The sequence below is a fragment of the Cydia splendana genome, chromosome 2 (assembly GCF_910591565.1).
Source record: "Cydia splendana chromosome 2, ilCydSple1.2, whole genome shotgun sequence".
In the NCBI taxonomy this organism is placed as follows: Eukaryota; Metazoa; Arthropoda; class Insecta; order Lepidoptera; family Tortricidae; genus Cydia; species Cydia splendana.
The window spans coordinates 19,656,152-19,680,973 of record NC_085961.1 but is presented as its reverse complement, the minus strand read 5'-3'; the positions used below and the strand labels follow the sequence as shown (position 1 = coordinate 19,680,973).

Genomic DNA, 24,822 nt, shown 5'->3' with positions numbered 1-24,822 from the left:
AAGGAGTGATTAAAACCAAATTTTCCTGCTTGAAAAGATTAAATGTTGACATTCGTTAATTTTTTCGTTGCGTAATTAGTGTGTTAAGATTAGTACTCGTATTAATTAAAATTGTATTAAACATGCATGTGGCTTACCATAGACGGTCGTGTACCGCAGTATGAGGGGGAAGCGTACCGTAACACCAGCGGGAAATAGAAAGGAGATGACATAATGGGATATTACAAGGACACATTTTGGAAGACATGTTATGAGAAGGACACATTTTTCAAGGAGTAAGCATTTTGGGAATGGAAAATAGTACCAGCGTCCTAGAATCTCCTTAGCTATGTGCGCGTTTACGATTCGTCTACTTGTGAACAAGTAAATATTTTATATTGACTATCTACGGATTTCATATAATTATAGGAACTTAATATTTGAAAGTCGATTAAGACGCAACTAAAAGGCCCATATAAAAACTAATCGATAAGTTCAGACGCTACTTGGAAAGCAAATACCGATAGGCGGCATCCGCATACCTACTTGGTCGTAATCGAGTAATAATTTAAAATAAATATGTAAACATAAGAATAGGTACAAGAAATATGTATGTAAGTAAGATTGTTAATAAAGGCTTTTATTATTATTATTATAATCAGGTAAAAATGGGATGAGGTGTTCGTCTATTCCTGTTATACTATTAAGTAGGTATAAAAAATCTCCACATAATCCAGTTTAACTCATTAATTCAATACTCACGCAAAATAAACTTATTTTTATTACCTATCTAAAATTCTAAATTATAAAATAAATCTCCACTCGAATTCCATAATATTGGTTGTAATGTGATCATACGAATACCTACAATAGCATGGCTAATAAGGCGTTACTGAACTGAAAAAATCGATTAACACCTCTTGCAGGCTTAAAAAGTCGTCAAGGCATTTGTGAGCATACATAATATGTAGATAGGTGCCTAAAAAGTAATTGGTTACCTACCAATTATGACTATTGGTAACATTTAAAAGATTAGATACTCCTAACGAGGAAAGTTATAATATCCTTATTCTGAACAAATTAATTTGATTTTCAGTTTTTATATTTACGAATTATAAATAGTGGGCCGCTGAAAATAAATTGGAATACGTTATAAGTTTATGTCGCACTACGTCTTACATATAATATCAGCAGCAGAAGAGGCCAAACAAACAATAGCTGATGTCTAGTCTAAATAATCGTCATAGAAATTTATTTACAAAAAAAAAAGCGTTTAGACACATTTTTGAATTCCTTGTTAGCTTAGAAAACGGTTGCTAATTTTACTAAAAATAAGGACTGAAAGTGAATAACTATTATGTTAATAAATATTGCGCCATGAATTTCCCCAATAGCGCACATTCCATCTTCCATCACTCAAGATGTACTTACATTACTGACGTTCATACCTTTTTTTAGTTATTTCCAATGCGTAGGGGGAGCTACGTATTAGACGAACCATAAAATTAAATCCAATTGATCGACATAAAATGAGTCCGACCTATTATCGCGTCAAAAGTTATGAAAATGTTAGTTCAGTATTATGTCACTACCTGTGAGTTCCTATAATTGGCTTCCTGTATCTATTACAATTTCTATATTATTGTCATAGCTGTTGGATCTCCAAATGAATAAAATAAAATAAAATAAAAAAATAAAATAAAAATCCACAGTTAATAATTTGCGCACAGTTTGCTTAATTTATACCTACATCCTATTTCCAAGAACTTATACCATGTTAAGTGGCCAAAAACAATAACACGAGATAACACAATCACACGAGTCGTCAAAATGAGGAAAAAATAATATTTGCTATAAATAAGGTACCTAATGTAGATATGTACGCTCAACGCCACTAGCAGGAGATCGATTGAGTCCAAGATGAAATCGGGTTGATGAGGGAGTGGTTAAGGTAGGGTTCAGTCATGGTGCAGGGCGAGGTGCGCATTGTCGGTGTAGTCGTCGTAATCGCGGGGCGCGTCAAGCTCATCCTCGCGCGCATCGTACTCTTCGCCGGGATCTTCCTCTGACTCTTCCCCTACGCCCCCCGGCCCTCCCCCTCCCGCGCCCTCTTCGCCTGGCTCCCGAGGTAGCGCCGCCGCGGACTCCTGCCACACCACACATGCACTCAACTACCCACTACACAGTTATTGTTATGGTCTAACACTGCATGCGGGAGTAAAACAATTTAGTCATTTAATGTGCTTATTATAGCACCCTAGCGGCGTAGCACGGTTGCGTTTTTATCCCTTGTCGCCATGCCTGTCACGTTCTAACAAGTATGTAAGTGCGAAAGGGACGCGCATAGTGATAGTCGATAAAAATGGAACCGTGCTGAGCCCGCTGGTGTCGTAATGTAGCAACAGATGTACTGTAATAGTACATTACTACAGAGGCCGGGACGAAAGGGGTTGCCGGCCGAAGACATATAGACGGCCGAGCGAAGCGAGGCCGGATAGGTCTGAGCGCGGGCAACCCCATTTCCCGCCGAGGTATGTATAGTGCTTTTCTCAAACATGCAATGAAATAAATAAAATAAAAAATCCACGAAACCCAAGTTTTATTTATAGAAAAAACTAAAAGTAAACTACACCCAAAATATAACCAACACGTACCTATATCATTATCACGCGTATGTTTTACACGAATCGTGTTTTTTTACTACCCGTATATTTTCATGTATCTTTGATTTTTTCGCCTTAAGTATATCCGTCTGACTGTCGTTTTCGTCACATAAGTTTACATAGTCTTTCATGTTGATATCATGTTTCACATACATCGTTGCTTTATGCATGGAGTAAATAAGTATAATTTCCACAGTGTTGACGAATTTGTAGTTCCATTCATTTAAAATATACCACAAAACTGTTTCTAATAAACTGTAAGCCATTTTTCTTAGTTTCTCAAATAATAAAATTGCCATAAGCAACCATATATATACATACTTCGTCTTTGACTTGGCGGTAGAGGCAGCAAGTTATTAAAATCAATTCTGCTTACGCTGCCAATTCCAACACCTACGATTACAATTAATATTAATTTCATTATTTTGTCGAAACTCATATTAAAGTCAAAAAATCAACAACGCACCATAAATCCAATAAAACAGAATGAATATTTTTCAACTTTACCTCCATAACAATTAAAAAAATATAACTACGCGTGTTTGAGTAGACCTTTTTACCGCTAACGTTTAGATGAAATATTTTAAATGTTTTTATTTGTGTAGTTAAATTTATAATTTAAAATTATAAAATTATAGAATGTATTATTTATTAAGTTCATGTTGATTTTATACAAATAAAACTGCAAATTATAGCAAACATTGTTTTTTGTTTTTTTTTATAGGCGTAGTGGCAGAGTGTCATTACGAACCATAAAGCAAATACTGCCTCTAGTTTTTTTAATGGATGAATGCCACGATGCTGTGTCACAAATATCTGTGAAATGAAAATTAAAAAAGAGGACTTTGCCGGCCTAGGCCTGCAAGATGTGTATGAAATTCCGTTAACGACCTTTTGTCCTAGCCGCACCTGAAACGTCATACTTCGCAGCCTATTATAAGGAACATAACATCAATATTTCATTGCATGTTTGAGAAAAGATTATTAATTACTAGTAGTTAGGAATATAAGCTGTTTTTGTTATCTCAGTATTGATTATTTTCGCAGTTGTTGCCACTAAAAGATTATGTTATGTAAATATTTAATTTCTTGGTAACTATTAATTGAGATAAGTACCTATCTTACTTGGATAAAACCCACATGTTGTAAATTACGTACGGAATTACCTCAATATCGCATATTTTATACAAGGTCAATAAAGTTACAAGGAAACTTCTACTCTCTATTCAATATAGCACCGATGACGCCCCTACTTTGAACAAAATGACTAATATTTCCTTAAAACGCTCTTTAGGTCAGGAAATGAATACTCAAAAAAATATACCTTTTTATTGCTTGGCTTACTTTTATTTTCCAGACTTTCCATTTATGTAACCGGGGTGTTGTGTTATGTACTTAAATAGCTTTTGGATGTACTGAGTAACCTACTTAATACAGCCTATACCTAATAGGAATCTTTATGTATTCGGCGACAAAACGAGACCTAGTTGTTTTTATTCTTGTTATTGAGACACGCACAAAAAAGTGACATTATTATTCATGCACCAAACTAAGCTAAAGCAATTTAAGACAGACACCAAGGAGATCCCGAAAATTATGCGGCCAAGAACATCCACCAAAATTAAATCGTAGAAACTTCCACAATGCTGCAAAAATATTGTAACCCCCCCCCAACTTAAGGCATGGTTGCAGGTACATATCTGTAACCATGTAATTAGTATGTGTTATATTAAATTGTAATACATTGACCGTAAACGGATTCCACCCATAATTAGTTAGGTACTTAGTTACCTACCTACTTTAATACCTACTCAAAAACTACTAGGTTAAGTGCACTACTATAATTAGTATTAATAAAAATGGCACGCAGTACTGAGTTCTGTGAGCGTGGTTTACCTTAGCGGGCCGCCATCCGCATCCTGGTAACGGTAGGCCGTCGGGCCCGAGCGGGCACGGCGCATCCAGTCCGGGCACGCCTTGCTCGCCCTTATCACCTTTGTCTCCTTTGCGCCCGCGCTTTCCAGCTGGTCCCTGCGCAACAATACTGCGTTACAGTACACTGTTCCCCTGCGACCTCGCCACCGGCGCTCGACCCTCATGCATGCAGGGCAGCCCATTGATCCGATAACATCTTCATACAAAAGAACATCGTCTTTCATTGGACATTAATACGACTGCCTTGCTTTCATATAGTCAAGAGCCGGGCCGAGCCCCAGGCACTGGCTGCGTTTTCGATTCTGTTGAAGCAGAACCGAGAACCACTTGATCGAGGTCTCTATTTATTACGTTGTATTGATGCACATCGTGTTAGTGAAGCCATGCAAATGAGATTTTAACTCGGAAAATTAGAGACGTGTCGATGGAAATCCGAAACAGTGGATGCAGGAAACTGAAAATTGTGGAAGGCCAAGATTCGTTCCTACACTTACGGGTTCTCCTTTATATCCTTTGTCGCCCTTCGGGCCCTGCGAGCGAAACAACATGTTAGCGCTACATACGCACACTACATCACATCACTACATACCCGCCAACTAACCTCTTGTCCTGGAATGCCATCCGTACCCTGAAAATTGTTAAGTGCGCATCAGTGTATTAGTCGATCAGTGTTGTTAGTGCACTATTAGGGATGCGAAGCAAGTATATTGGGGAAGCAGCTTGTACACGTACCGGTAGCCCCGGGTCACCGCGTTCTCCCTTGCTGCCCGGCTCGCCCTGCGCGCCCTGCACAGGACAAGCACTCGTCACTTACACGCGCGCTCCTCTCAACAACCAAGCGCTTACAAAGAATAGGGCAATGAATGACTAAGCGATATAACTAAAGCTGGTTTTGTTTTAGAGCTGTTATTTACAAATGAGTGAGGTGAATGCTGTTGAATGTATGCAGCGGAGGACCGTGTAATCAATCGTCGGGATACTCACCTTCATGCCGTCGAGTCCAGGCGGGCCCTGCGGAACAACGCACCGGTCAAATCAACGCTTCTCTCATGGCGATCAGGCGTGGGTGCAGTTACAGCGGCATGCGACGGATCGAAGGTCGCCAGAGATAGCCGGCGGGTAGCTCATTCACAACCAGGATGGAAGGCAGAAGAGAAAGACTGGTATGCATAGCATGCAAATATTTATTTTCCTCAAAATAATTTGTAAACAACAATATTCTTATGCTCTCGTGACGTATGGTACAAATGACAACTTTCGATTCTCATAAAAAAACTAAATCCTTAAGAATAGGCTTATAGATTAGGAGGTACCCCCATTTAAGAGTAGAGTACAGAGAGATAGGAAGGAGTATTTATATGAAGAACTTTAGAAGATATACACTTAGATTAGAGGTAGGAAACCTCGAGCGGCGAGCGGAGTGCTCCATATGTATGCGCTTATCCTTAACAACTATTAGATATGATTTGTACATTTCGTCATTAGATATAATTATTTGTTATTACAACAACATACAAAATGGCAATGGAATATAATAGGAAAATGCTCGATAAATACATAGATAAAGGTGAATACGTACAAGTCAACATTAAAGTACATAACATTAGGAGAGTGGAGGGGCGCGGCGCGCGCGGTGCGCGGAGTCGCGGGGCGCCGGCCCCTCGGGACGGTAACACCCGGGTATACGCGGCCGCACACTGTCGCCGAGCTGCTGCCGCTACTTTCGCTAAAGCTAGTGTTTTAAACCAATCTTTACGTAGTTAAATTAGACCAAAATATGTTGAAAAAGAAGCAAGGTTCGTAGGTTTCATTGTTTCAAAAATCGCAAAAAAATTAGCCGTTTAGTTTTGTCCAGTTGTTTGAAGTGCCAAGGTTAAGTGGCGGCAGCCGCAGAGCGCGGGGACGCTTTTCTTACTAAGTACCTATTGTTACACACCATATACGGCAAACGCCTCACAACGTCCACAATCACACCTTACAACAGATTGTCCGCTACAATACACATTGGGCGAACTATTATCATACATACTTAGGTAGCACATGTAAAGGATATTAAAAGATAGGTAAATAGAATAGTTACAATATTATAATGAGAAGATATGATGAATGATTACTTAAACGACTATAATTTCTGTTGCCCTAACTTACATGCTCGTAACATTAATTGTCTCTGCACACACAATACGCATTTTTTAAATAATAATATGCATGACGCGGAACAGGTTTTGATATAAGTGTTAATATGTTTCTGAAACCTTTTAATTATTTCGTTCATTCAAAAATCGGTTAACTTATTGACCTCGAATTAAAAAAAAATTACATTATTTTTCGTTACCGGTAAGAAGAGAATGAAATTTTATGGTTGGGTCATGCTAATTGCATGCTGCATGATAATTTATGTAGTTCCCCAAGAACAAACGACATTTCGTATTTGACGTAGACTGATATCTCAGTTGAACCGTTCTTTAACAGGTAACCGCAAACAGACACGAAATCTTTTTCGTACCCAGGTGAAAGAACGAAACCGGTTTGAAAAATAAAACTGTATCCGAGCACTGAAAATAAGTATATACAGACTATAGGTAGACCGGGGACAATAGAAACACGTCATGATTGAAACAAGTCAAATTTCTCGAACTGACGCAACACTCGGTACACGCGGTCGGCCATGTTTGAATCCTTGACCAGTAGGGCTCGAGCGATGGTGCGAGACAGGGGTGTCCACGAGCTAAACCAGTTTTTCGCGGTAAAAAGTAAGAACTTCCGCTCTCGTATATTTTCTTATAACTTCGTTTACTCTTGTGTTTTGACTAATCAAATTATTTTAGTATTCGAGTTAGGAATAAACGATTGTTTTTAATGCCCATTGATCAGCGTTCGAGCCTTTCTTATATATAACATTTGACTTTGAAGTGATAAACGAGGTGTGGGGACGATAGAAACAACTTTCTTGTGGACGATTGAAACGTTTCAATCGTCCTCGCGTTTTAATCGTCCCCAAAAGTAGCCGAATTCAAAATATAAGGAGGTTCTGTATTTGATGCACATATTTGTTCTATTGATGTTCACTATTATTTATGTAGTTTTTGACCTAGTTCATAAATTATGGATCTACGAAGTTTTTTTAGAAATCTGCAGTTTTTTTGTGAACATTTGTTTTTAACAGCCTTAATAAAAAAGGAAGTTCTCAGTTTGACCCATATGTTTGTATGTATGTTTGTTCGCGATATTTCGCGTTCGGCTAAACCGATTTTGATGCGGTTTTCAGAAAAGTATTTGTTACATTCTGGAGAAGGTTTTGAAGGAGGATCTCTGTTTGAACTGTATGTTTGTAGGTATACAATATTACAAATGGTTAGTAACTCATGTAGCTGCTCTCGAAAAGAATCATTTGGTGATTGTGACGATAAGCTGATGATGCAGTGTTGGGCATTCAAGAATAAAATCATTATTTGAATAAGAATTTGTAGGAATAAAATCATCTCGATTTTATTCCCGTCAAAAACATTCAAATAATTTTGGTCGGGAATAATTCGTATGAGAAAAAATTGAATGAGAATAACATATTCTTAATCAAATAAATATAATCACGATTTTTATTCGAAATAATATTCCACGAATAAAAATGTGGTCTGGGTACCGTATAGGTACTAATTACGTATAGTTAGGTAGATGTAATAGTACCTAGTTAGTTTCTTGTCTAATTCATACCCATTTTATGGAATAAAATCTTACAAATTTACTGTCGCATAGTTTCAGTAACCGTATTATTTTTAATTTACTAACCAAATCATTAGGCTCAATTTAGCTGGTCTAGGGGCCTAGCCAAGATGCCAATCGCTTGCGCTCCGACAACGAAGCGCTTTCTGTCTCTATCACTCTTACATATTACTGCGATAGAGAGCCAGAGATACCGTTTTGTTATCGTAGCGCAAACTATTGGCATGTTGGCTACGCACTCAAAGTACCTAGCCAAGATGCCAATTTTTGTTTTTAATTTAATAACCCAATCATTAGGTAAATTTAGCTGTTCTGAGGGCTTAGTCAACATGCCAATCGCTTGAACTCCGACACCGAAGCGCTTTATGTCTCTATCACTCTTACATATTAATGTGAGAGAGACAGATATAACGTTTTGTTGTCGTAGCGCAAACCATTGGCATGTTGGCTACGAACCCAAGATGCCTAGCCAAGATGACAATTTTTGTTCTTAACTTAATAACCAAATCATTAGGTAAATTTAGCAGTTCTGGGGGCCTAGCCAACATGCCAATCGCTTGCGCTCCAACAACGAAGCGCTTTCTGTCTCTATCACTCTTACATATTAGTGCGATAGAGAGACAGAGATAGCGTTTCGTTGTCGTGGCGCAAACGTTTGCCATGTTGGCTACGCTCCCAAGGTGCCTTGCCAAGATGCCAATTTTTGTTTTTATTTTAATAACCAAATCATTATGAAAATTTAGCTGTTCTGGGGGCCTAGCCAACATGCCAATCGCTTGCGCTCCAAAAACGAAGCGCTTTCTGTCTCTATCACTCTTACATATTAGTGCGATAGAGAGATAGATACCGTTTCGTTGTAGTAGCGCAAACGATTGGCATGTAGGCTAGGCCCCCAGAACAGCTACATTGTACCTAATGATTTGGTTATTAAATTAAAAACAAAAATTGTCATCTTGGCTAGGCACCTTGGGTGCGTAGCCAACATGCTAATCGTTTGCGCTACGAGAACGAAACGCTATCTCTGTCTCTCTATCGCACTAATATGTAAGAGTGATAGAGACAGAAAGCGCTTCGTTGTTGGAGCGCAAGCTATTGGCATATTGGCTAGGCCCCTAGAACAGCTAAATTGTACCCAAAGATTTGGTTATTAAATTAAAAAGAAAAATTGTCATCTTGGCTAGGCACCTTGGGTGCGTAGCCAACATGCCAATAGTTTGCGCTACGACAATGAAACGCTCTCTCTGTCTCTCTATCGCACTAGAGTGATAGAGACAGAAAGCCCTTCGTTGTTGGAGCGCAAGCTATTGGCATATTGGCTAGGCCCCTAGAACAGCTAAATTGTACCCAAAGATTGGGTTATTAAATTAAAAACAAAAATTGGCATCTTGGCTATGTACCTTGAGTGCGTAGCCAATATGCCAATCGTTTGCGCTATGAGAACGAAACGCTATCTCTGTCTCTCTATCGCACTAATATCTAAGAGTGATAGAGACAGAAAGTGCTTCGTTGTCGGAGCACAAGCGATTGGCAACTTGGCTAGGCTCCCAGAACAGCTAAATTTACCTAATGATTTGGTTATTAAATTAAAAAGAAAAATTGTCATCTTGGCTAGGCACCTTGGGTGCGTAGCCAACATGCCAATCGTTTGTGCTACGACAACGAAACGCTATCTGTCTCTCTATCGCACTAATATGTAAGAGTGATAGAGAGACTATACGCACCTCTACGGAGCGTTAAAGTTTGGCATATTGGCTAAGCACCCTGATCGGATGATAGAACTAGATAGTGTATAGCGGAACTCTTCAATGTGTACTGTACCTAAACTAAAGTAACAAATATCAATTCAATCCGACTTTTAAATAGAAGGGTGAAAATCAACTTACAAAATATAACCGATTGTACTACAAAAATTAACTTAATTCTAAATAACATTTTAATTGAATAAAACCTTATTTAGAATAGTCCCACTTCTAGAATAATTATTCTGTTTTTTATTCCGCATTTAAAATAAAAGTCACATGATTTATTCACCTTAATTTTATTCTAAAATAACTAGTACAAGAATTATTCTAATTCAAATCGATTTGAATAAGAATAAAATTTCTGTTTTTATTCTAATTCTTATTCAAGTTAATTTTTGCCCAACTCTGTGATGATGAAAGCAAAAAAATTATATTTTAAATAAAAATATAATGAAACTTAGAGAAAATCATATTTAAAAAATAACGGCCTTAAATAAAAACTGACAAACCACAAATAATCCGTTCATTTAGGTACAGATTACATTTTAATCACGTTTTAAAGTCGGTGACAAACCTTACGTAATAGTTATTCATTTTAGAGAGTTAAGGATTTTTTTATTTGGCATATCGCCATGTTTTTGTTTAATAAAACAATTTAAACTGATTATTTTATTGCGTCTATTATTTCATTTTACATCCCGACGATTGCAACACTCGTTGTCAGAGGGTAGGTACACGGAATGGTTGTGATTGAAACATTGTTATAGTTGAAACAAGCACTTTTGTATGAAACATGATTATGCTTTTTTCTGCGATTCTATATCGTTATATTTTATAATTGCATTAAAACTACTTTGGTTAAGATAAATGTATAAGGTAGCAGCAACAAAGAAAACTGAAAGTCGTATACTTTTTCTTTTTCCGCGCGTGTTTTTATCGAGATGTTCAGATGCTCATAAATTGAGAAATATTTATTTTATGCTTGCGAACTTTTGATGAGCTCATTGTATGCAGAGGTAGTGATGAAAAAGATTAAAACAGATATAAGTACTTTGGAGCGCTGGTGGCCTAGCGGTAAGAGCGTGCGACTTGCAATCCGGAGGTCGCGGGTTCGAACCCCGGCTCGTACCAATGAGTTTTTCAGAACTTATGTACGAAATATCATTTGATATTTACCAGTCGCTTTTCGGTGAAGGAAAACATCGTGAGGAAACCGGACTAATCCCAATAAGGCCTAGTTTCCCCTCTGGGTTGGAAGGTCAGATGGCAGTCGCTTTCGTAAAAACTAGTGCCTACGTCAAATCATGGGATTAGTTGTCAAGCGGACCCCAGGCTCTCATGAGCCGTGGCGAAATGCCGGGATAACGCGAGGAAGAAGATAAGTACTTTCATTGTGCCGAAGATATTCGAGTGTTTCAATTGACCTTACATAGTGTTTCAATTGACAGTCATGTGAGGTCAATTGAACCATGCTGCCCCATTCTCTTTATTAAATTATTGTCAAAAAACTATGAATTATAGACCATCCAAATACATTTCATTTAGGAAGCAGATAACTAACCTTGAAATATTTTGGGCGTACATCTTTCTACTCATACAAATATAACGGTTACAGGCGGTTAAAGGAAAATTGTTTCTATTGTCCCCGGTCTCCCCTACAGACGATGTCATTGACCCTATTAGTCCTATTAAAATCGTTTTTAATCTTAATGACCATTGTCGGGATACTATGATAATATGTATGTCTTGCGCCATTGGAAATTAATTAGGCCACATGTAGTACATAAACGTATAGGTACCCTATAGGTATAATGGAATAGGTATGCAATGCGCATTGTAATAGTAGGTACGCATTGACACTAATGCATACAAAGCGACACGATTTGCAGTGTGCCTACTTCTGCCGCAGTTAGCATATGTGCAGTAGGTATATTTTCAACTCATTGAATTGTTTACCATTTTGTGTACCTAGTTAAACAAGTTATTACTCTTTACGTAGGCCTGAATCGTGTATTTAGGTAACAACTTCGTATTATCAGATTGTCCCATTAAAAATGAAATAATAATCCAAAGAACGAAAGAGAACGTAATCATACCGGTATTATTGGTATGAAGAAAAAACCGGTTCCGAGCTTTGCTTTGAAGTCATGCACTGCGCAGTGCAGTCTTAGTGAGGTATTAAGAGATAAGTACGGTAGAAACCGTTTCGTTTCCTCTATATACAAAAAATATTTCATACTTTTAAAAATAGTCGCTCTGATTGTTAACTATGTACATAATTGTTTGGTATAAGGTATGTTGATTACCTACTTATCTTAAATACTATAATGACGAGACAAAACTGAGGAAATGAATGTTTATAGACAGACATAGAAGTTTTTGTGGCATAAACGAGTGTTTGAGAAAATGAAACATCGATAAATCTGTTATCGATAAGTCTGTAACAGATTAATAATTAAAAGATGTAGCTTCTAGTTGCTGTAAATTACCGACAAATTTTAAGAACGCAATTCAATTACAATACAAACTGATACAAAATTAGTTATTACTATATTTAGTGTACTTAAAAATAAAAACTGTAGATACAGTGCCAAAAGAATAGAAAACTAACAAAATATCAAAGAAGATAACGGTAACGGTAAACTGTAGTATACAGTGCCAAAAGAATGGAAAACTAACAAAATATCAAAGAAGATATCGAACGTGTTGTGTACTTCGCGGTAGCTTTGTTATTATACAGTGTTATAAATATCTATGATAAAGTTAAGGTAAAATCGATAACAGACATGTCGATATTTCATTTTGTCAATCACTTTGTTTTACCACAATAACTTCTATGTCTGTTTATAGAGATGAAAGTTGGTTGACTTACACCAGCGCCAATTACAATACCATTTGATAGTTGGCTTTGGTGCAAGTGAACGGCCAAATTCAAGATTTAGATATATTATATATTTAGAGATAGGTTAAATATTTAGATAGTAGAATAATGTATTTTATTATTTATAAATATGTACCTCGATCTGATGGTTGGTTGGTCGGAGCAGTGATCATGTGCAAAATCGAAGATCATTTTTAACAGTGTAATAAACAGTAAAATAGCGCTTATTAACTGCTGCGCTAATCTATGCTGAATTGCTGGGTGCTGGGGACTCAAATGAAAAAAAGTAGAATTGAATACGCTTAAGGTTTGTTTTTGTTTGCTATAATTATCCTGTATGTTTGATTGCCATCTTTATTCTTTATTATATTATTAAAAAGTTCAAGGTTTTAATCAATGGTATCAGTGTCACAATGTGGTGTATTTATCCGGAAACTTACATCTCATAAAAATAAAATATTGATTTGAACACTCCTTCCTTATTTCGTTCAAATCTCCTTGAATGTCAGTAGGTACAAATTATAAAACTGCTGAAATAATCATTAAGATCAAAAGATTAGGTCGATTCTAACGCATTGCTTCCGGAACCTAAACCTAGCTCGATGTGTAACGCACGGCACAATGTCAAAAATATTATCTTTTACACAGGTCTGTAACACTTACGCTAAATTTGGTAACGTCGCTTACATCTAGCTTAAAACTACATACAACGTACGTACAAATATTACAATTTACAGCGGCGTGAGTGACGAGCGCCAGCGGAGAAGCGGCGCGCAGGCGGAGCGACGCGGCATCACTACGTGAAGGTGAAGTCTGGTGGCCACCGGTTCTCCTGTAGTTGCCATACCCCCGGGTTAGTACCACGCCACACTACGGCGCGCAACCCAACAGTAACAAATAGCCATTGGCGCCTTTATTCGTTTATGCTAGACCTATGGATTTATGTCACAGTATCGACCGTACGGATCATAGTTATTAAGGCGAGGTGCTAATGTTGGGTAAGCGTCAGACCGAGTTATTCGTATCAAAATATCTTTACTTACTGTGAAGCTAAAATAGGAAGCTATGTTCTTTGAGTCTTGATACAGTGAAGTCATGTATTAGTAATAAACCCAGTTTTTAATACTGTAACCGAAACTTTCTGCTTAATACATATGTACAATATAATCATACGTACGTTAGCGAGAAAATTCCCATTTGGGATATTCACGTTTACGGCCGAGCACTATTATAATTCATATTATTCTATATTTTGCATTGAGCTAGTCAAAAGAATCCATTAAGTATTATGTTTAAAACCACAAACCGGTGGCGCCATAATAAAAACAGTCGGAACCAGGGCTCGGAGACCGTTTTATTTTTCAAACCGGTTTCGTTCATTCACCCGGGAACGACAAGAATTTCGTTTCCGTTTGCGGTTACAGGTTAAAGAACGGTTCTGTTGAGATCCCGTTTTGTGCCAAATTCGTTCGCCTTCCGTTTTGTGGAACGGAATTAACCGGTTAAATTGAATTAATGTTGTTCGCATGCAATTCGTCGTATCGAGAGTTGCTCGCAGTGTGAACACTTCCATTTGAACCCGTGTTCCTAGTGGTCGTCGGCGACCAGCTAGCACTCGCTTGTGCGTCGCCATTACGCAGTACTAGGGCTTCCAAATACCGGACTTCTTACAATACCGGTATTAATACCGAAACTGTCTTCATCAATACCGGGATCCCGGGATCCCGGTATTGACTATGAATCGCTTAAAATTTTGAGTTTTATTAAAAAAAGGCTCACTGTAACACCAGATATGTATGTCCTTAGCTTAGGATATTAAACAATAATCGCCATCTGCAATAATTATCATTTCACCCTCCAGGTTGGCAATCATTTTATCCGACTTGTTGACTTCACCAGTCACATGTTTAGTTCAACCTAATAAACCAGCCAACTATGTATATTCAAATTTGCCGCCAAAAATTCTTTTGCTATACTACAATTCCTTGCTCATTTCTTTCTACTTTTTGATATAATTTTAAGAACTAATTATATTAATATCATATCCTGATTTCCTGAACATCAGAATTCATCACCAAATATTTTCTAACGCATATGGCCAGATCTTGTTTCAATTAAATGAGGCCATGATGCCAGTTAAATGCATCTGACGTGTAGACGTCTTCTTGATTCAGCCGAATTTAATCATTTTAATGGATATTATACGGTATAATCGGCACATTTTCCTTGTTTTTGTAAAAACCGGGACCCCAGTATTGCGTTAAAAAATACCGGTATTAAAAATGCGTTTAAATAGACGGGATCCCGGTATTTCGGGATCCCGGGATCCCGGTATTGGAAGCCCTACGCAGTACGCAGCGAGTCGCTGAGTCGTCCGGGCGACCGGCGACTAAATGCGTAAACGATATAGGAAGTAACAGTCGCCGGCGACTCAGTGCGTAATAGATCTAAATAGCGCCCTGAACCTTTTTTTATGGCGTATCCCGTTTGCGGTTTTGAAAATAATAATGTATAGATTCTTTTGACGAGCTCAGTTAACAGACTAAAGACTATATATATATTTATATATATACATATATATGTAATTTTCTAGTTCCTAGCGTTCCTATTTGCTTCACAGTGATAAACTAAACATGCTGCCGTTGCAATCCATTTCCCAACAATTAATTATAATTAGTGCAAACGAGTGAGTTGTGTTAGTGGTTTATCAAATATTTACTTGAAGAATTTATGAAACTTACTCTAGGGCCTAAGTCGCCTGGCCGGCCTGGCTCGCCTGGCTCGCCTGGTAGACCAACTGGACCCTAGAAAAAAAAAACATTATGGATAAATGTGAATGTCACATTAAAGTTTAAGTAGTTTAAGCTTACTTTCTAACGAATCAGCGTCTGTTTTCGTACATACACCCGCATTATAAAATGTCAATGACGCATTTAAATAGTTTAGAGTTGGTAGTAAACGTTAGGAGATACAGCGGAATGTTAATGCATGTTACGGTACAGTTCGGTATCAAAATTAGCAGATCAGACTAGTTCAGTTACATACTGTATATTAATGATATTGTTAGCAATATATTGAGGTTAATTATTAATATATCTGGTATTAGCATAAGTTAACACTTACCGGCAATCCCATCGGTCCCGCGTCACCTTTTTCCCCTCTGTCCCCCTGTAAGATAAAAACATAAAATTGCAGAAAAATAATTCAGAATAAAAGTTCAGAAAATCTCTAAGTATACTTAAGTATTAATTTCGCTGAAAAGTTACACAATCATGACTAACTTTTGTATGGTATGGATAAGAAGTTAATTTTCCTTAAAACTCATGTTCTCTGGCATACCAATAGGTATGTATTAATTAACTTTCGACGTGGTCAATGATGATGTGGACATTGGGAAAATTGTGATTTATCATTATCACAAACACAGTAAGGCGCTCTTATAGGAGGTCTTATAGGAGGGGATAGATGATTGTATAATTGAGTCATTACACATTTCGAAAGAGAACTTTTACCAAAGCAAAACCTACACTACAAATGTTTGTTGTTGTGTTCACTTATATCTGAACAAAGCTTTTAATATCAAGAAGTTAAAAATTGTGTTCAGATATCTTACTGTGGCCGCTCCGATATTAGTAAGCGTCTTACACTTGCCAATATCGGAGGATATGTGTAAATACTATTATAATAAATAATACGTACGGTCTTGCCTCGCACGCCTGGCTCTCCCTTGTCGCCCTTGATGCCAGGCGGGCCCGCTACGCCGGGCAGCCCCGCCGGACCCGGCGCCCCCGGCGGGCCCATCATCTGTAACACAATAGTACATTATTGTCGAGGCTCGGAAGTAGCTGCTTGCAGGCTGAGGATTCGTTTTAAACGGACGACCTTGGGAGTCCGTTTAATTGAATCCGAAGCCAGCAAGTAGCCTTCCAGCCGAGTCATATATAGTGCTTTTCTCAAAAATGGTGCAAGAAATATAAATATCATAGAAATATTTTACAAAAGCAACGTTCTTACGTATATATTTTCACAGAAAAAAGTAGAAACAATTGAAAAAATTAGCTTTGCCGCCTTTTTATTTTTTTTATAAAAAAATAGAAGTGTATTTTTCTGCCGAAAATACGCCAACCTATTTGAGACAGCTAAATAGTCGCGGTACTAATCATCTGTTTGGCTGTTTAATGGGCCTGTGCCTTCATTTGATATGGCCATTTCAACTTTTAAAAAGTTTGGAACTCGACAAATAATGGAATTTGTATGCAACATTGCAGTCCCAAAATCGAGACTGCAATGTTTTTAACTTTTTAATTTTTGACTGACCATAAACTATGCGCTTCGCGACCTATTTTTTAAACGACAAAGTCGACTTTGCCGTCCATTTTTGAGAAATAGTACATTATTGTCGAGGCTCGGAAGTAGCTACTTGCAGGCTGAGGATTCGTTTTAAACGGACGACCTTGGGAGTCCGTTTAATTGAATCCGAAGCCAGCAAGTAGCCTTCCAGCCGAGTCATATATAGTGCTTTTCTCAAAAATGGTGCAAGAAATATAAATATCATAGATATATTTTACAAAAGCAACGTTCTTACGTATATATTTTCACAGGAAAAAGTAGAAACAATTGAAAAAATTAGCTTTGCCGCCTTTTTATTTTTTTTTATAAAAAAATAGAAGTGTATTTTTCTGCCGAAAATACGTCAACCTATTTGAGACAGCTAAATAGTCGCGGTACTAATCATCTGTTTGGCTGTTTAATGGGCCTGTGCCTTCATTTGATATGGCCATTTCAACTTTTAAAAAGTTTGGAACTCGACAAATAATGGAATTTGTATGCTACATTGCGGTCCCAAAATCGAGACTGCAATGTTTTTAACTTTTTAATTTTTGACTGACCATAAACTACGCGCTTCGCGACTTACATTTTAAACGGCAAAGTCAACTTTGCCGTCCATTTTTGAGAAATAGTACATTATTGTCGAGGCTCGGAAGTAGCTACTTGCAGGCTGAGGATTCGTTTTAAACGGACGACCTTGGGAGTCCGTTTAATTGAATCCGAAGCCAGCAAGTAGCCTTCCAGCCGAGTCATATATAGTGCTTTTCTCAAAAATGGTGCAAGAAATATAAATATCATAGATATATTTTACAAAAGCAACGTTCTTACGTATATATTTTCACAGGAAAAAGTAGAAACAATTGAAAAAATTAGCTTTGCCGCCTTTTTATTTTTTTTATAAAAAAATAGAAGTGTATTTTTCTGCCGAAAATACGTCAACCTATTTGAGACAGCTAAATAGTCGCGGTACTAATCATCTGTTTGGCTGTTTAATGGGCCTGTGCCTTCATTTGATATGGCCATTTCAACTTTTAAAAAGTTTGGAACTCGACAAATAATGGAATTTGTATGCTACATTGCGGTCCCAAAATCGAGACTGCAATGTTTTTAACTTTTTAATTTTTGACTGACCATAAACTACGCGCTTCGCGACTTACATTTTAAACGGCAAAGTCAACTTTGCCGTCCATTTTTGAGAAAAACAAGTTAACGAACTGAAACATAAAACGACGCAAAGACAAAATTTACTTCTGTCTAATCTCCTTCAAATAAGGAAATTGGTTTTTAGATCAAGTCACATATACCAGCAAGTACAAAAAGCTTCCGCTGATGATATATTTCCATCATTAAGCTAGCGCCCTACTATGATTACACCAGCAATACTTTTTGGGAAACCAACTGGGAAACCCCTTTGCATTCAACAATAGAACGCCAATGATAATCTAGTTATCTAAATTGTAATTTCGTTTCTTAAATCCAAATTACTGAACTCGCCTTCGGGTCGCTTGAATACCAATCGGCATCCTTTTGAAGACATAATTACTGCTTTAGCTTTGCAACCTATAAAGAGAGCATTATAAGTATTAAAAACTAAAACTTCCTTTCGCGAAGACGTTCTCCATTTGAAATTTCAAATACGACGCAAGATTGACAGACTCATTATAGTTTGCTAAAAGTTTTTATAATCCTATCCTCTTACGATATTTTCGTCTATTTTTAAAGTTATAGGTCCTCGCTTCTCCTTATGATTTATTCTTCTTCTTTGTCGAGGATCGTGACCACTTTTGGTGTTACATCTCTTGTGATGTATCTCCATCGGTCTCTCTCTCTCCTGTAGCCCTCATCGCTTGATGGAGTTTGCCTCGGGTGGTTATGTAATTTATTTCTAATATACATACATATCATAGGTAGGTACTCACTCTGTAAGTAAATCTGTACATAAAGTGACGTGTTCGTTGCTTTTAAATAAAGATCTTTCGCATTTATTGTAAATATGACTATCAAATACAATAAAACCCACCGAACCAATTAATAGCACACTATAAGTAGGTTATCTTGGGTTTATGGACAATATTGTTTATCTACTCTATTTTGACGTCACAGGTCACAGATGGCTGATGACACAATCGCATCACTAGCATAATACCTACCAACATTTTCTTCTGTCGCATATATTTAATAAGTACCCTAAATTCTATTATCTTAATTATCCTTTTGTACTCTTTTTTGAAAGGCTAAAATACTGTATGTATAATGTTTAATAAAACCTTTTTTATTTATTTACAATATAATAAGGTTATTATATGTTAGAGTATAGCCAATATCTGTAAGTGCAATTGCATAATAATCTAACCGTGCATACCATATTTTTCAAGATTTAGTAATATTTGTTATTATTGTTTAAATTCGTTCCAGTATTGGCACTGATCTTGCGTTGCATTTAAGTATTTTTTTTTTCTTATTGAATAAAAGGAGACGATGTCCCGTGCGGTCACGGTTCTCCAAAGTCCAAACAAACGCACTCCTCATTTTTCTCCCTGATAATTAACATTAAAGAAAACGTTTTTACGCAATCTGACGAAGGCATATTAACCACAGCTATGCCCCTTCTTCAACCTAGCGTTTTCCCGGCCCCTTCGTTATATATTTTTTTCTATTTTTTTAATTATTACGACAGTTAAATAGTAGCTTTTTAAAATTTATACTAAATTTGTTTTTCGCTCCTAACTATTAAAATAATAAAAAATAATTGAAAAATGTCGAATGAATGCAATAAATTGTGTAATGATATTTTCCATGATGTCAATATCCAGGGAGGAAAAATGGGACTAAGTTTGTATGGAGAAGCGGTGGCCCACTATGCACTATCGTCATAAATAAAGCTGATAAAACAGAGATTTATCACGGGTTCGACTATAATAATATCATAGGTATATTTTACTTACAATTTCATGTCCGTACAGCTCGTAGCCGGTGCCGTCTCCCTGTAAGTTCAACATTGGCTATAAGATTAACAGTTCATGGATTATATTTTAAAAAAATTGGCTCGGTATTATAAAGATACGTCAGTATCCAAATTAATTTGTATATCGTGCCCTGCATACCATAGCAATAACATTTTAATGTAAAATAGCTTGTGACGTAACCGACGGATCTGAAGAGCAAAATTTTATTAAGTACAAACAGAAGTATACTTTCATAGTTATTGAGGTAAAACGTTAAAACCCGCGCAATCGCCATATCTTTCGTTCCCTTGTAATTTTCCGGCTTTAGAGACAAGTCATCTCAGTTAGTCAACAAATTTCAGAACCTTACTGTTTTTTCTGTGTGCGTGAAATGCGTTCTCTACCGGTTTCCTAGCATGACTTATCCTTGTGTAATGTTGTTTGGCACAATATAATGAATAATGCTCTAACGGATGTTTATAAAACCGAGCCTTGGAAAATCAGAGTCGATAGTTACCTGCCGCCTCCTCAGCTTTCTGTACTTCTAATGTTGCCGCCGTTCGCATGGCGCCCGACATCCCGGAAATAGAAATAATACAGCGACATTTTAATAATTTATACATTACAAGAGTAATTTTGAGTCTTTTTTTAAAGCTAGCTCATTGACAGATTGTTTCAGTTTTAATCCATTAGATTTTCTAAGTTCACACAAACCAAATAAAGTCGTTATTATTATTAGTCGATGATATGATATTTGTAATGTTGACTAAACGATTATTAGAACAAGGTAAAAATTAAAATGTAGGTACGAATATAAAAACCACTTGTCGATCACTTAATGATAATGGAAAACTATCATCTGTCTGCTGTGCTATAACTTCGGAACGTAAACCTATACAGACACAAACCTATAGATTTTTTTTTCTATGTTGTATCATTTGTGTGAGTCAATCGGTCCTCGCTAGAAATACGGGCGGCCGGTTGCTCTTTGTCGGATAGAAGCTATATGTGATGTGTCTAGTAGGTACATATTACAGATTTGTTGGGGCAGATCCCCGCAGCTAATACGGGTGGCCTTAAGTTTCCAGGTCTTCGCCGGGATTGCCGTTTTCTATGTGTAAGTTTCATTTGTGTATTTGATAAAGGAATCGAGTGTGTCTTCTTTTCCGATAATGTGTTTTATAGTGTACGGTTCTATGTCCTGGTATTTTCCACAGATAGTTTCGTGGTCACATCTGGCAGACTGGCATGTGCATATCTGGGACAATATTTAATTAGATGTTCAATGGTTTGTACTGTGTCGTTATCGCATGGGCAGGTGGCGTTATTAATTATATGAAAGCGCTTTAAATAATATTTCGTATAACCATGGCCTGTAAGTATATGTTACAAACCTATAGGTAACGAAAGTAAAAAAAAAGAGAACATACGTAGGTATGCATAATAAGATACAACTACAACTTCATCTAAAGTCTGTATCTTTAGGTATTTAAATAAAAGTAAACAAACAATTTTTAAATTTTCGGGTAGTTATAACATTTATTGGTTAACCGACCAAATACAAAACCGCCTGGATCAGTCACTGAACGACCTGACTTTAATCTACATTATTTGATCATGTAATGTTTTCATCTACCCTCAACTGGCTTAAGGTGCCATTTGAGGGTAGATTTTGTTTACTTTTATTTAAATACCTAAAGATACAGAGTATACTTTGAACCCTCTCAAAACATCACTAAAGGAAGGTAGCTTTATTTTTTAGGTTGGTACTTGCTTAAAATTTCTCTAATATTATGTACATAATTGTAATTCAATCATACTTAAATTTCAAGTTTATATGAAGTCAAACGCGCAGTGTAGCTACTGTTAAGTGGTGAGACAGCCGAAGATTCCCCGTTTTGTTTGGGAAAATCAAGTACAAATATTACAGTAATTATTTCTAGAAAAATGCGCATGAATCTCACCGAGTCTCCCTTGTCTCCTTTATCGCCCTTGAGGCCCGGATATCCGGGAGGCCCGGGCAACCCGGGTGCGCCCAGCATGCCTGGTGAGCCCATGTCGCCGTAGTCGCCCTTTTCGCCCTTTGGACCTATCTCGCCCTGAAAAATGAAGTATTCTGTACCTTGTGCTCTGATTACACGGCGAATTATCAAGAAACTTTTCGAAATGCGGAGTAGGTATGTTTAAATTTATATTTACACTAAGCAGTCTTTACAAAAAGAGATGATACCTACAGTTTTACGAATGTAACGTTACTAGTAGTATTATTATTTATTAGCAATTGTAAGAGCAACAAAACCTCTCTAGTTAGTTTGATACACTATCCTTGTCATTAGATCAAGGCATCTGGCCGCAATTCATCTATAATAGAATATACAGAGAAGAGACTTACTGGTTTTCCTGGAGGCCCTTGCACGCCAGGCTCACCGTTGAGTCCATCAAGTCCCGGCGGACCGCTCGGGCCCGCTTCGCCGCTTTTCCCTGCAAATGCGAAGTAAGTTTAAGACTGCGCATGCCAAACGATAACACGAAAGATGAAATCGGAAATTGAAAATAAATAGGTTCCATTTTTGGTTTGTTTTTGAAACATGGAAATGAACTTGAGATAAATAATATCTAAAAGTTCCAGAAGTATTTCGATATTTCTTGTATATATGTTATCAGGTAGGTGCATTCTCGTGTAGTGTGAGTCGCAACGAGTTTAAATTGGATGGGGACTAATTTTGGTATGAAGGTTTGGTATTGTCTGAAGGGTTCTAGAATTAACTCGTAAAAGACCGAGATATTAAGTTTTTTATTCAAGTATTTGCTACACTCTTCCAACAGAGATGTGATAAATTGCGTACCCATGGCTGTTTAGTATTCAACAATCAGAAACTTTAGCGTAACTTTGACTTCGCTCAGGGATTAGCATCTTTACATATATCTGTTTAACAAGCAGCTGCACAAGTAAGTAGGTAGGTTAAGTGGTCAAACAGATCAGGTCAGTAAACAGAGTTAGCAAGACTTGCATCATTTGAAATGTGACTCACCATCTCCACTGCACACTCGGCGTGAAGCGACGCTAGGTGATGTCAGTAACACAAAAGCCACTACACCAAAAACTACTGCATTAATTAGTTATCATTTGTACCATTAATTACGTCCTTGCCAAAACTTAATCTACGAAATAACATGCAGCGTGCAGCGGGCGCGTGCATTAAGCTACTGGACAGCATAGTAAACAGAGGAGAAGAAGTACGAGTGGTAAGACAGTTTTTCTATACAATCATTCGCTTCCGAAACTTAGGTATGTAGGAGCGGTGCTCTCATCTCATAGAATACGGGCAATGCGGATACAAGCTCCGGGTGGGACTGAAGGTAACGAACAGTCAACGGTAAAAATATGGGTGTACAAATCATTTCAAAAATATGTCCCATAACTCTTATGTCAGTGAATTAAGAACTATGGGACATATTTTTGAGTAAGTTGTCTACACCCATATTTTTACCGTTGACTGAACGTACTTATTAATATTCTCTTCGTTCAGTAAATATTAATAGTCCATGTAGCAGCCCCAATTTATGTTCGTTTTTGATATTATTCAATTGGTCGCGTTCATCTGAAGTAAGTCGTGACTACGGAAGATTTAGATTAATTATGCCAATGGTATTGGGGACCGCATGCGTCGCCGACGGTGACGACGACAGACGAGCTTGTACCCCATCGCACGGTGGCGCATGCGGCGCGGCCCCGGCGTCGGCAGGGACCCGCGCGGTAGTTACCCGCTTGCCGCGCTTGCCGCGCGCGCCCTTGTCGCCGGGCGGCCCGGCCGGCCCCGGCGCGCCCGACTCGCCTCTCTCGCCGCGAGCGCCCTCCGCGCCTGTACACACCGCCATCATCATACCCACAACACAAACCTACGCGCTCATATCTTCGTTTCCTTCTCTCCTTCTGTCCCACACTCTACAACGACATTGCCTACCTACTGGTGCGGGGCCTAATGGATCGTGATAGACAAATGTTGAATTGTGTCTGTTGAATTTAATGCAACTGAATAGCTCCTGCTGGAAGACGATAAAACTATGAATTTGTTTTCGGCTCCACACCATAAAGCATTAGGTTATTTGTTTGCGACACAAAGCGCTCTCACCACATTTAGTTCAAGTTTGCAAGTTGTTAATATATTATTTGGTGTTGAGTGGTGCTGGTTGTACTAGACAACTCGATAGTCTTCAACTAAAACATAGCACGAGCAACATTTTCGAGTACTAAATTTTTACGCTCCCTTTACTTAAAATACTGATGTGTAGGTAAAAATTGCGTACTCAAAAAAGGGATATTCCGGCTAAGTTTTGGTATCAGACGACCGCAGTGTCGGCTGGGGTGAGCTACACATGCACTCTACAAGTCTACACAATAGTTTGTGGATGTGTTACCAGGCGGGCCAGGCGGGCCGGGAGGGCCCTCGATGATGCCGGTGGGGAAAGCGTCGCCCTTCAGTGTTGTCGTGAAGCCACGTTCTCCTTTGTCTCCTCGATCTCCCTGAAAAACGAATGTCATATACCTTAGTTTATGTAGAATTTAGAACCTCGGTAAAACACAGAATGTATAAATTTCAGCAAACAAGACCGTTTGATTATCTTCG

At 37.7% G+C, this 24,822-nt stretch overlaps 1 protein-coding gene across 1 annotated transcript in view; it reads right to left on the bottom strand.

Annotated features, from left to right (window-relative positions):
• Nucleotides 1-1,903: 1,903 nt before the first annotated feature.
• Nucleotides 1,904-24,822, bottom strand: part of LOC134801184 (collagen alpha chain CG42342) — a 283,499-nt gene continuing 260,580 nt past the window's right edge. The window contains exons 8-23 of the mRNA XM_063773734.1: nucleotides 24,614-24,719; nucleotides 23,887-24,057; nucleotides 23,227-23,286; nucleotides 22,587-22,675; nucleotides 22,159-22,293; nucleotides 20,712-20,738; nucleotides 20,195-20,233; nucleotides 16,620-16,724; nucleotides 16,044-16,088; nucleotides 15,662-15,724; nucleotides 5,562-5,588; nucleotides 5,310-5,363; nucleotides 5,179-5,205; nucleotides 5,072-5,107; nucleotides 4,539-4,673; nucleotides 1,904-2,126 (exon numbers count right to left, since the gene is read on the bottom strand). Of these exons, the coding sequence (XP_063629804.1) occupies nucleotides 1,938-2,126; nucleotides 4,539-4,673; nucleotides 5,072-5,107; nucleotides 5,179-5,205; nucleotides 5,310-5,363; nucleotides 5,562-5,588; nucleotides 15,662-15,724; nucleotides 16,044-16,088; nucleotides 16,620-16,724; nucleotides 20,195-20,233; nucleotides 20,712-20,738; nucleotides 22,159-22,293; nucleotides 22,587-22,675; nucleotides 23,227-23,286; nucleotides 23,887-24,057; nucleotides 24,614-24,719 (1,308 nt within the window). The 3' untranslated portion in view covers nucleotides 1,904-1,937. The remainder of the gene's footprint in view (nucleotides 2,127-4,538; nucleotides 4,674-5,071; nucleotides 5,108-5,178; nucleotides 5,206-5,309; nucleotides 5,364-5,561; nucleotides 5,589-15,661; nucleotides 15,725-16,043; nucleotides 16,089-16,619; nucleotides 16,725-20,194; nucleotides 20,234-20,711; nucleotides 20,739-22,158; nucleotides 22,294-22,586; nucleotides 22,676-23,226; nucleotides 23,287-23,886; nucleotides 24,058-24,613; nucleotides 24,720-24,822) is intronic.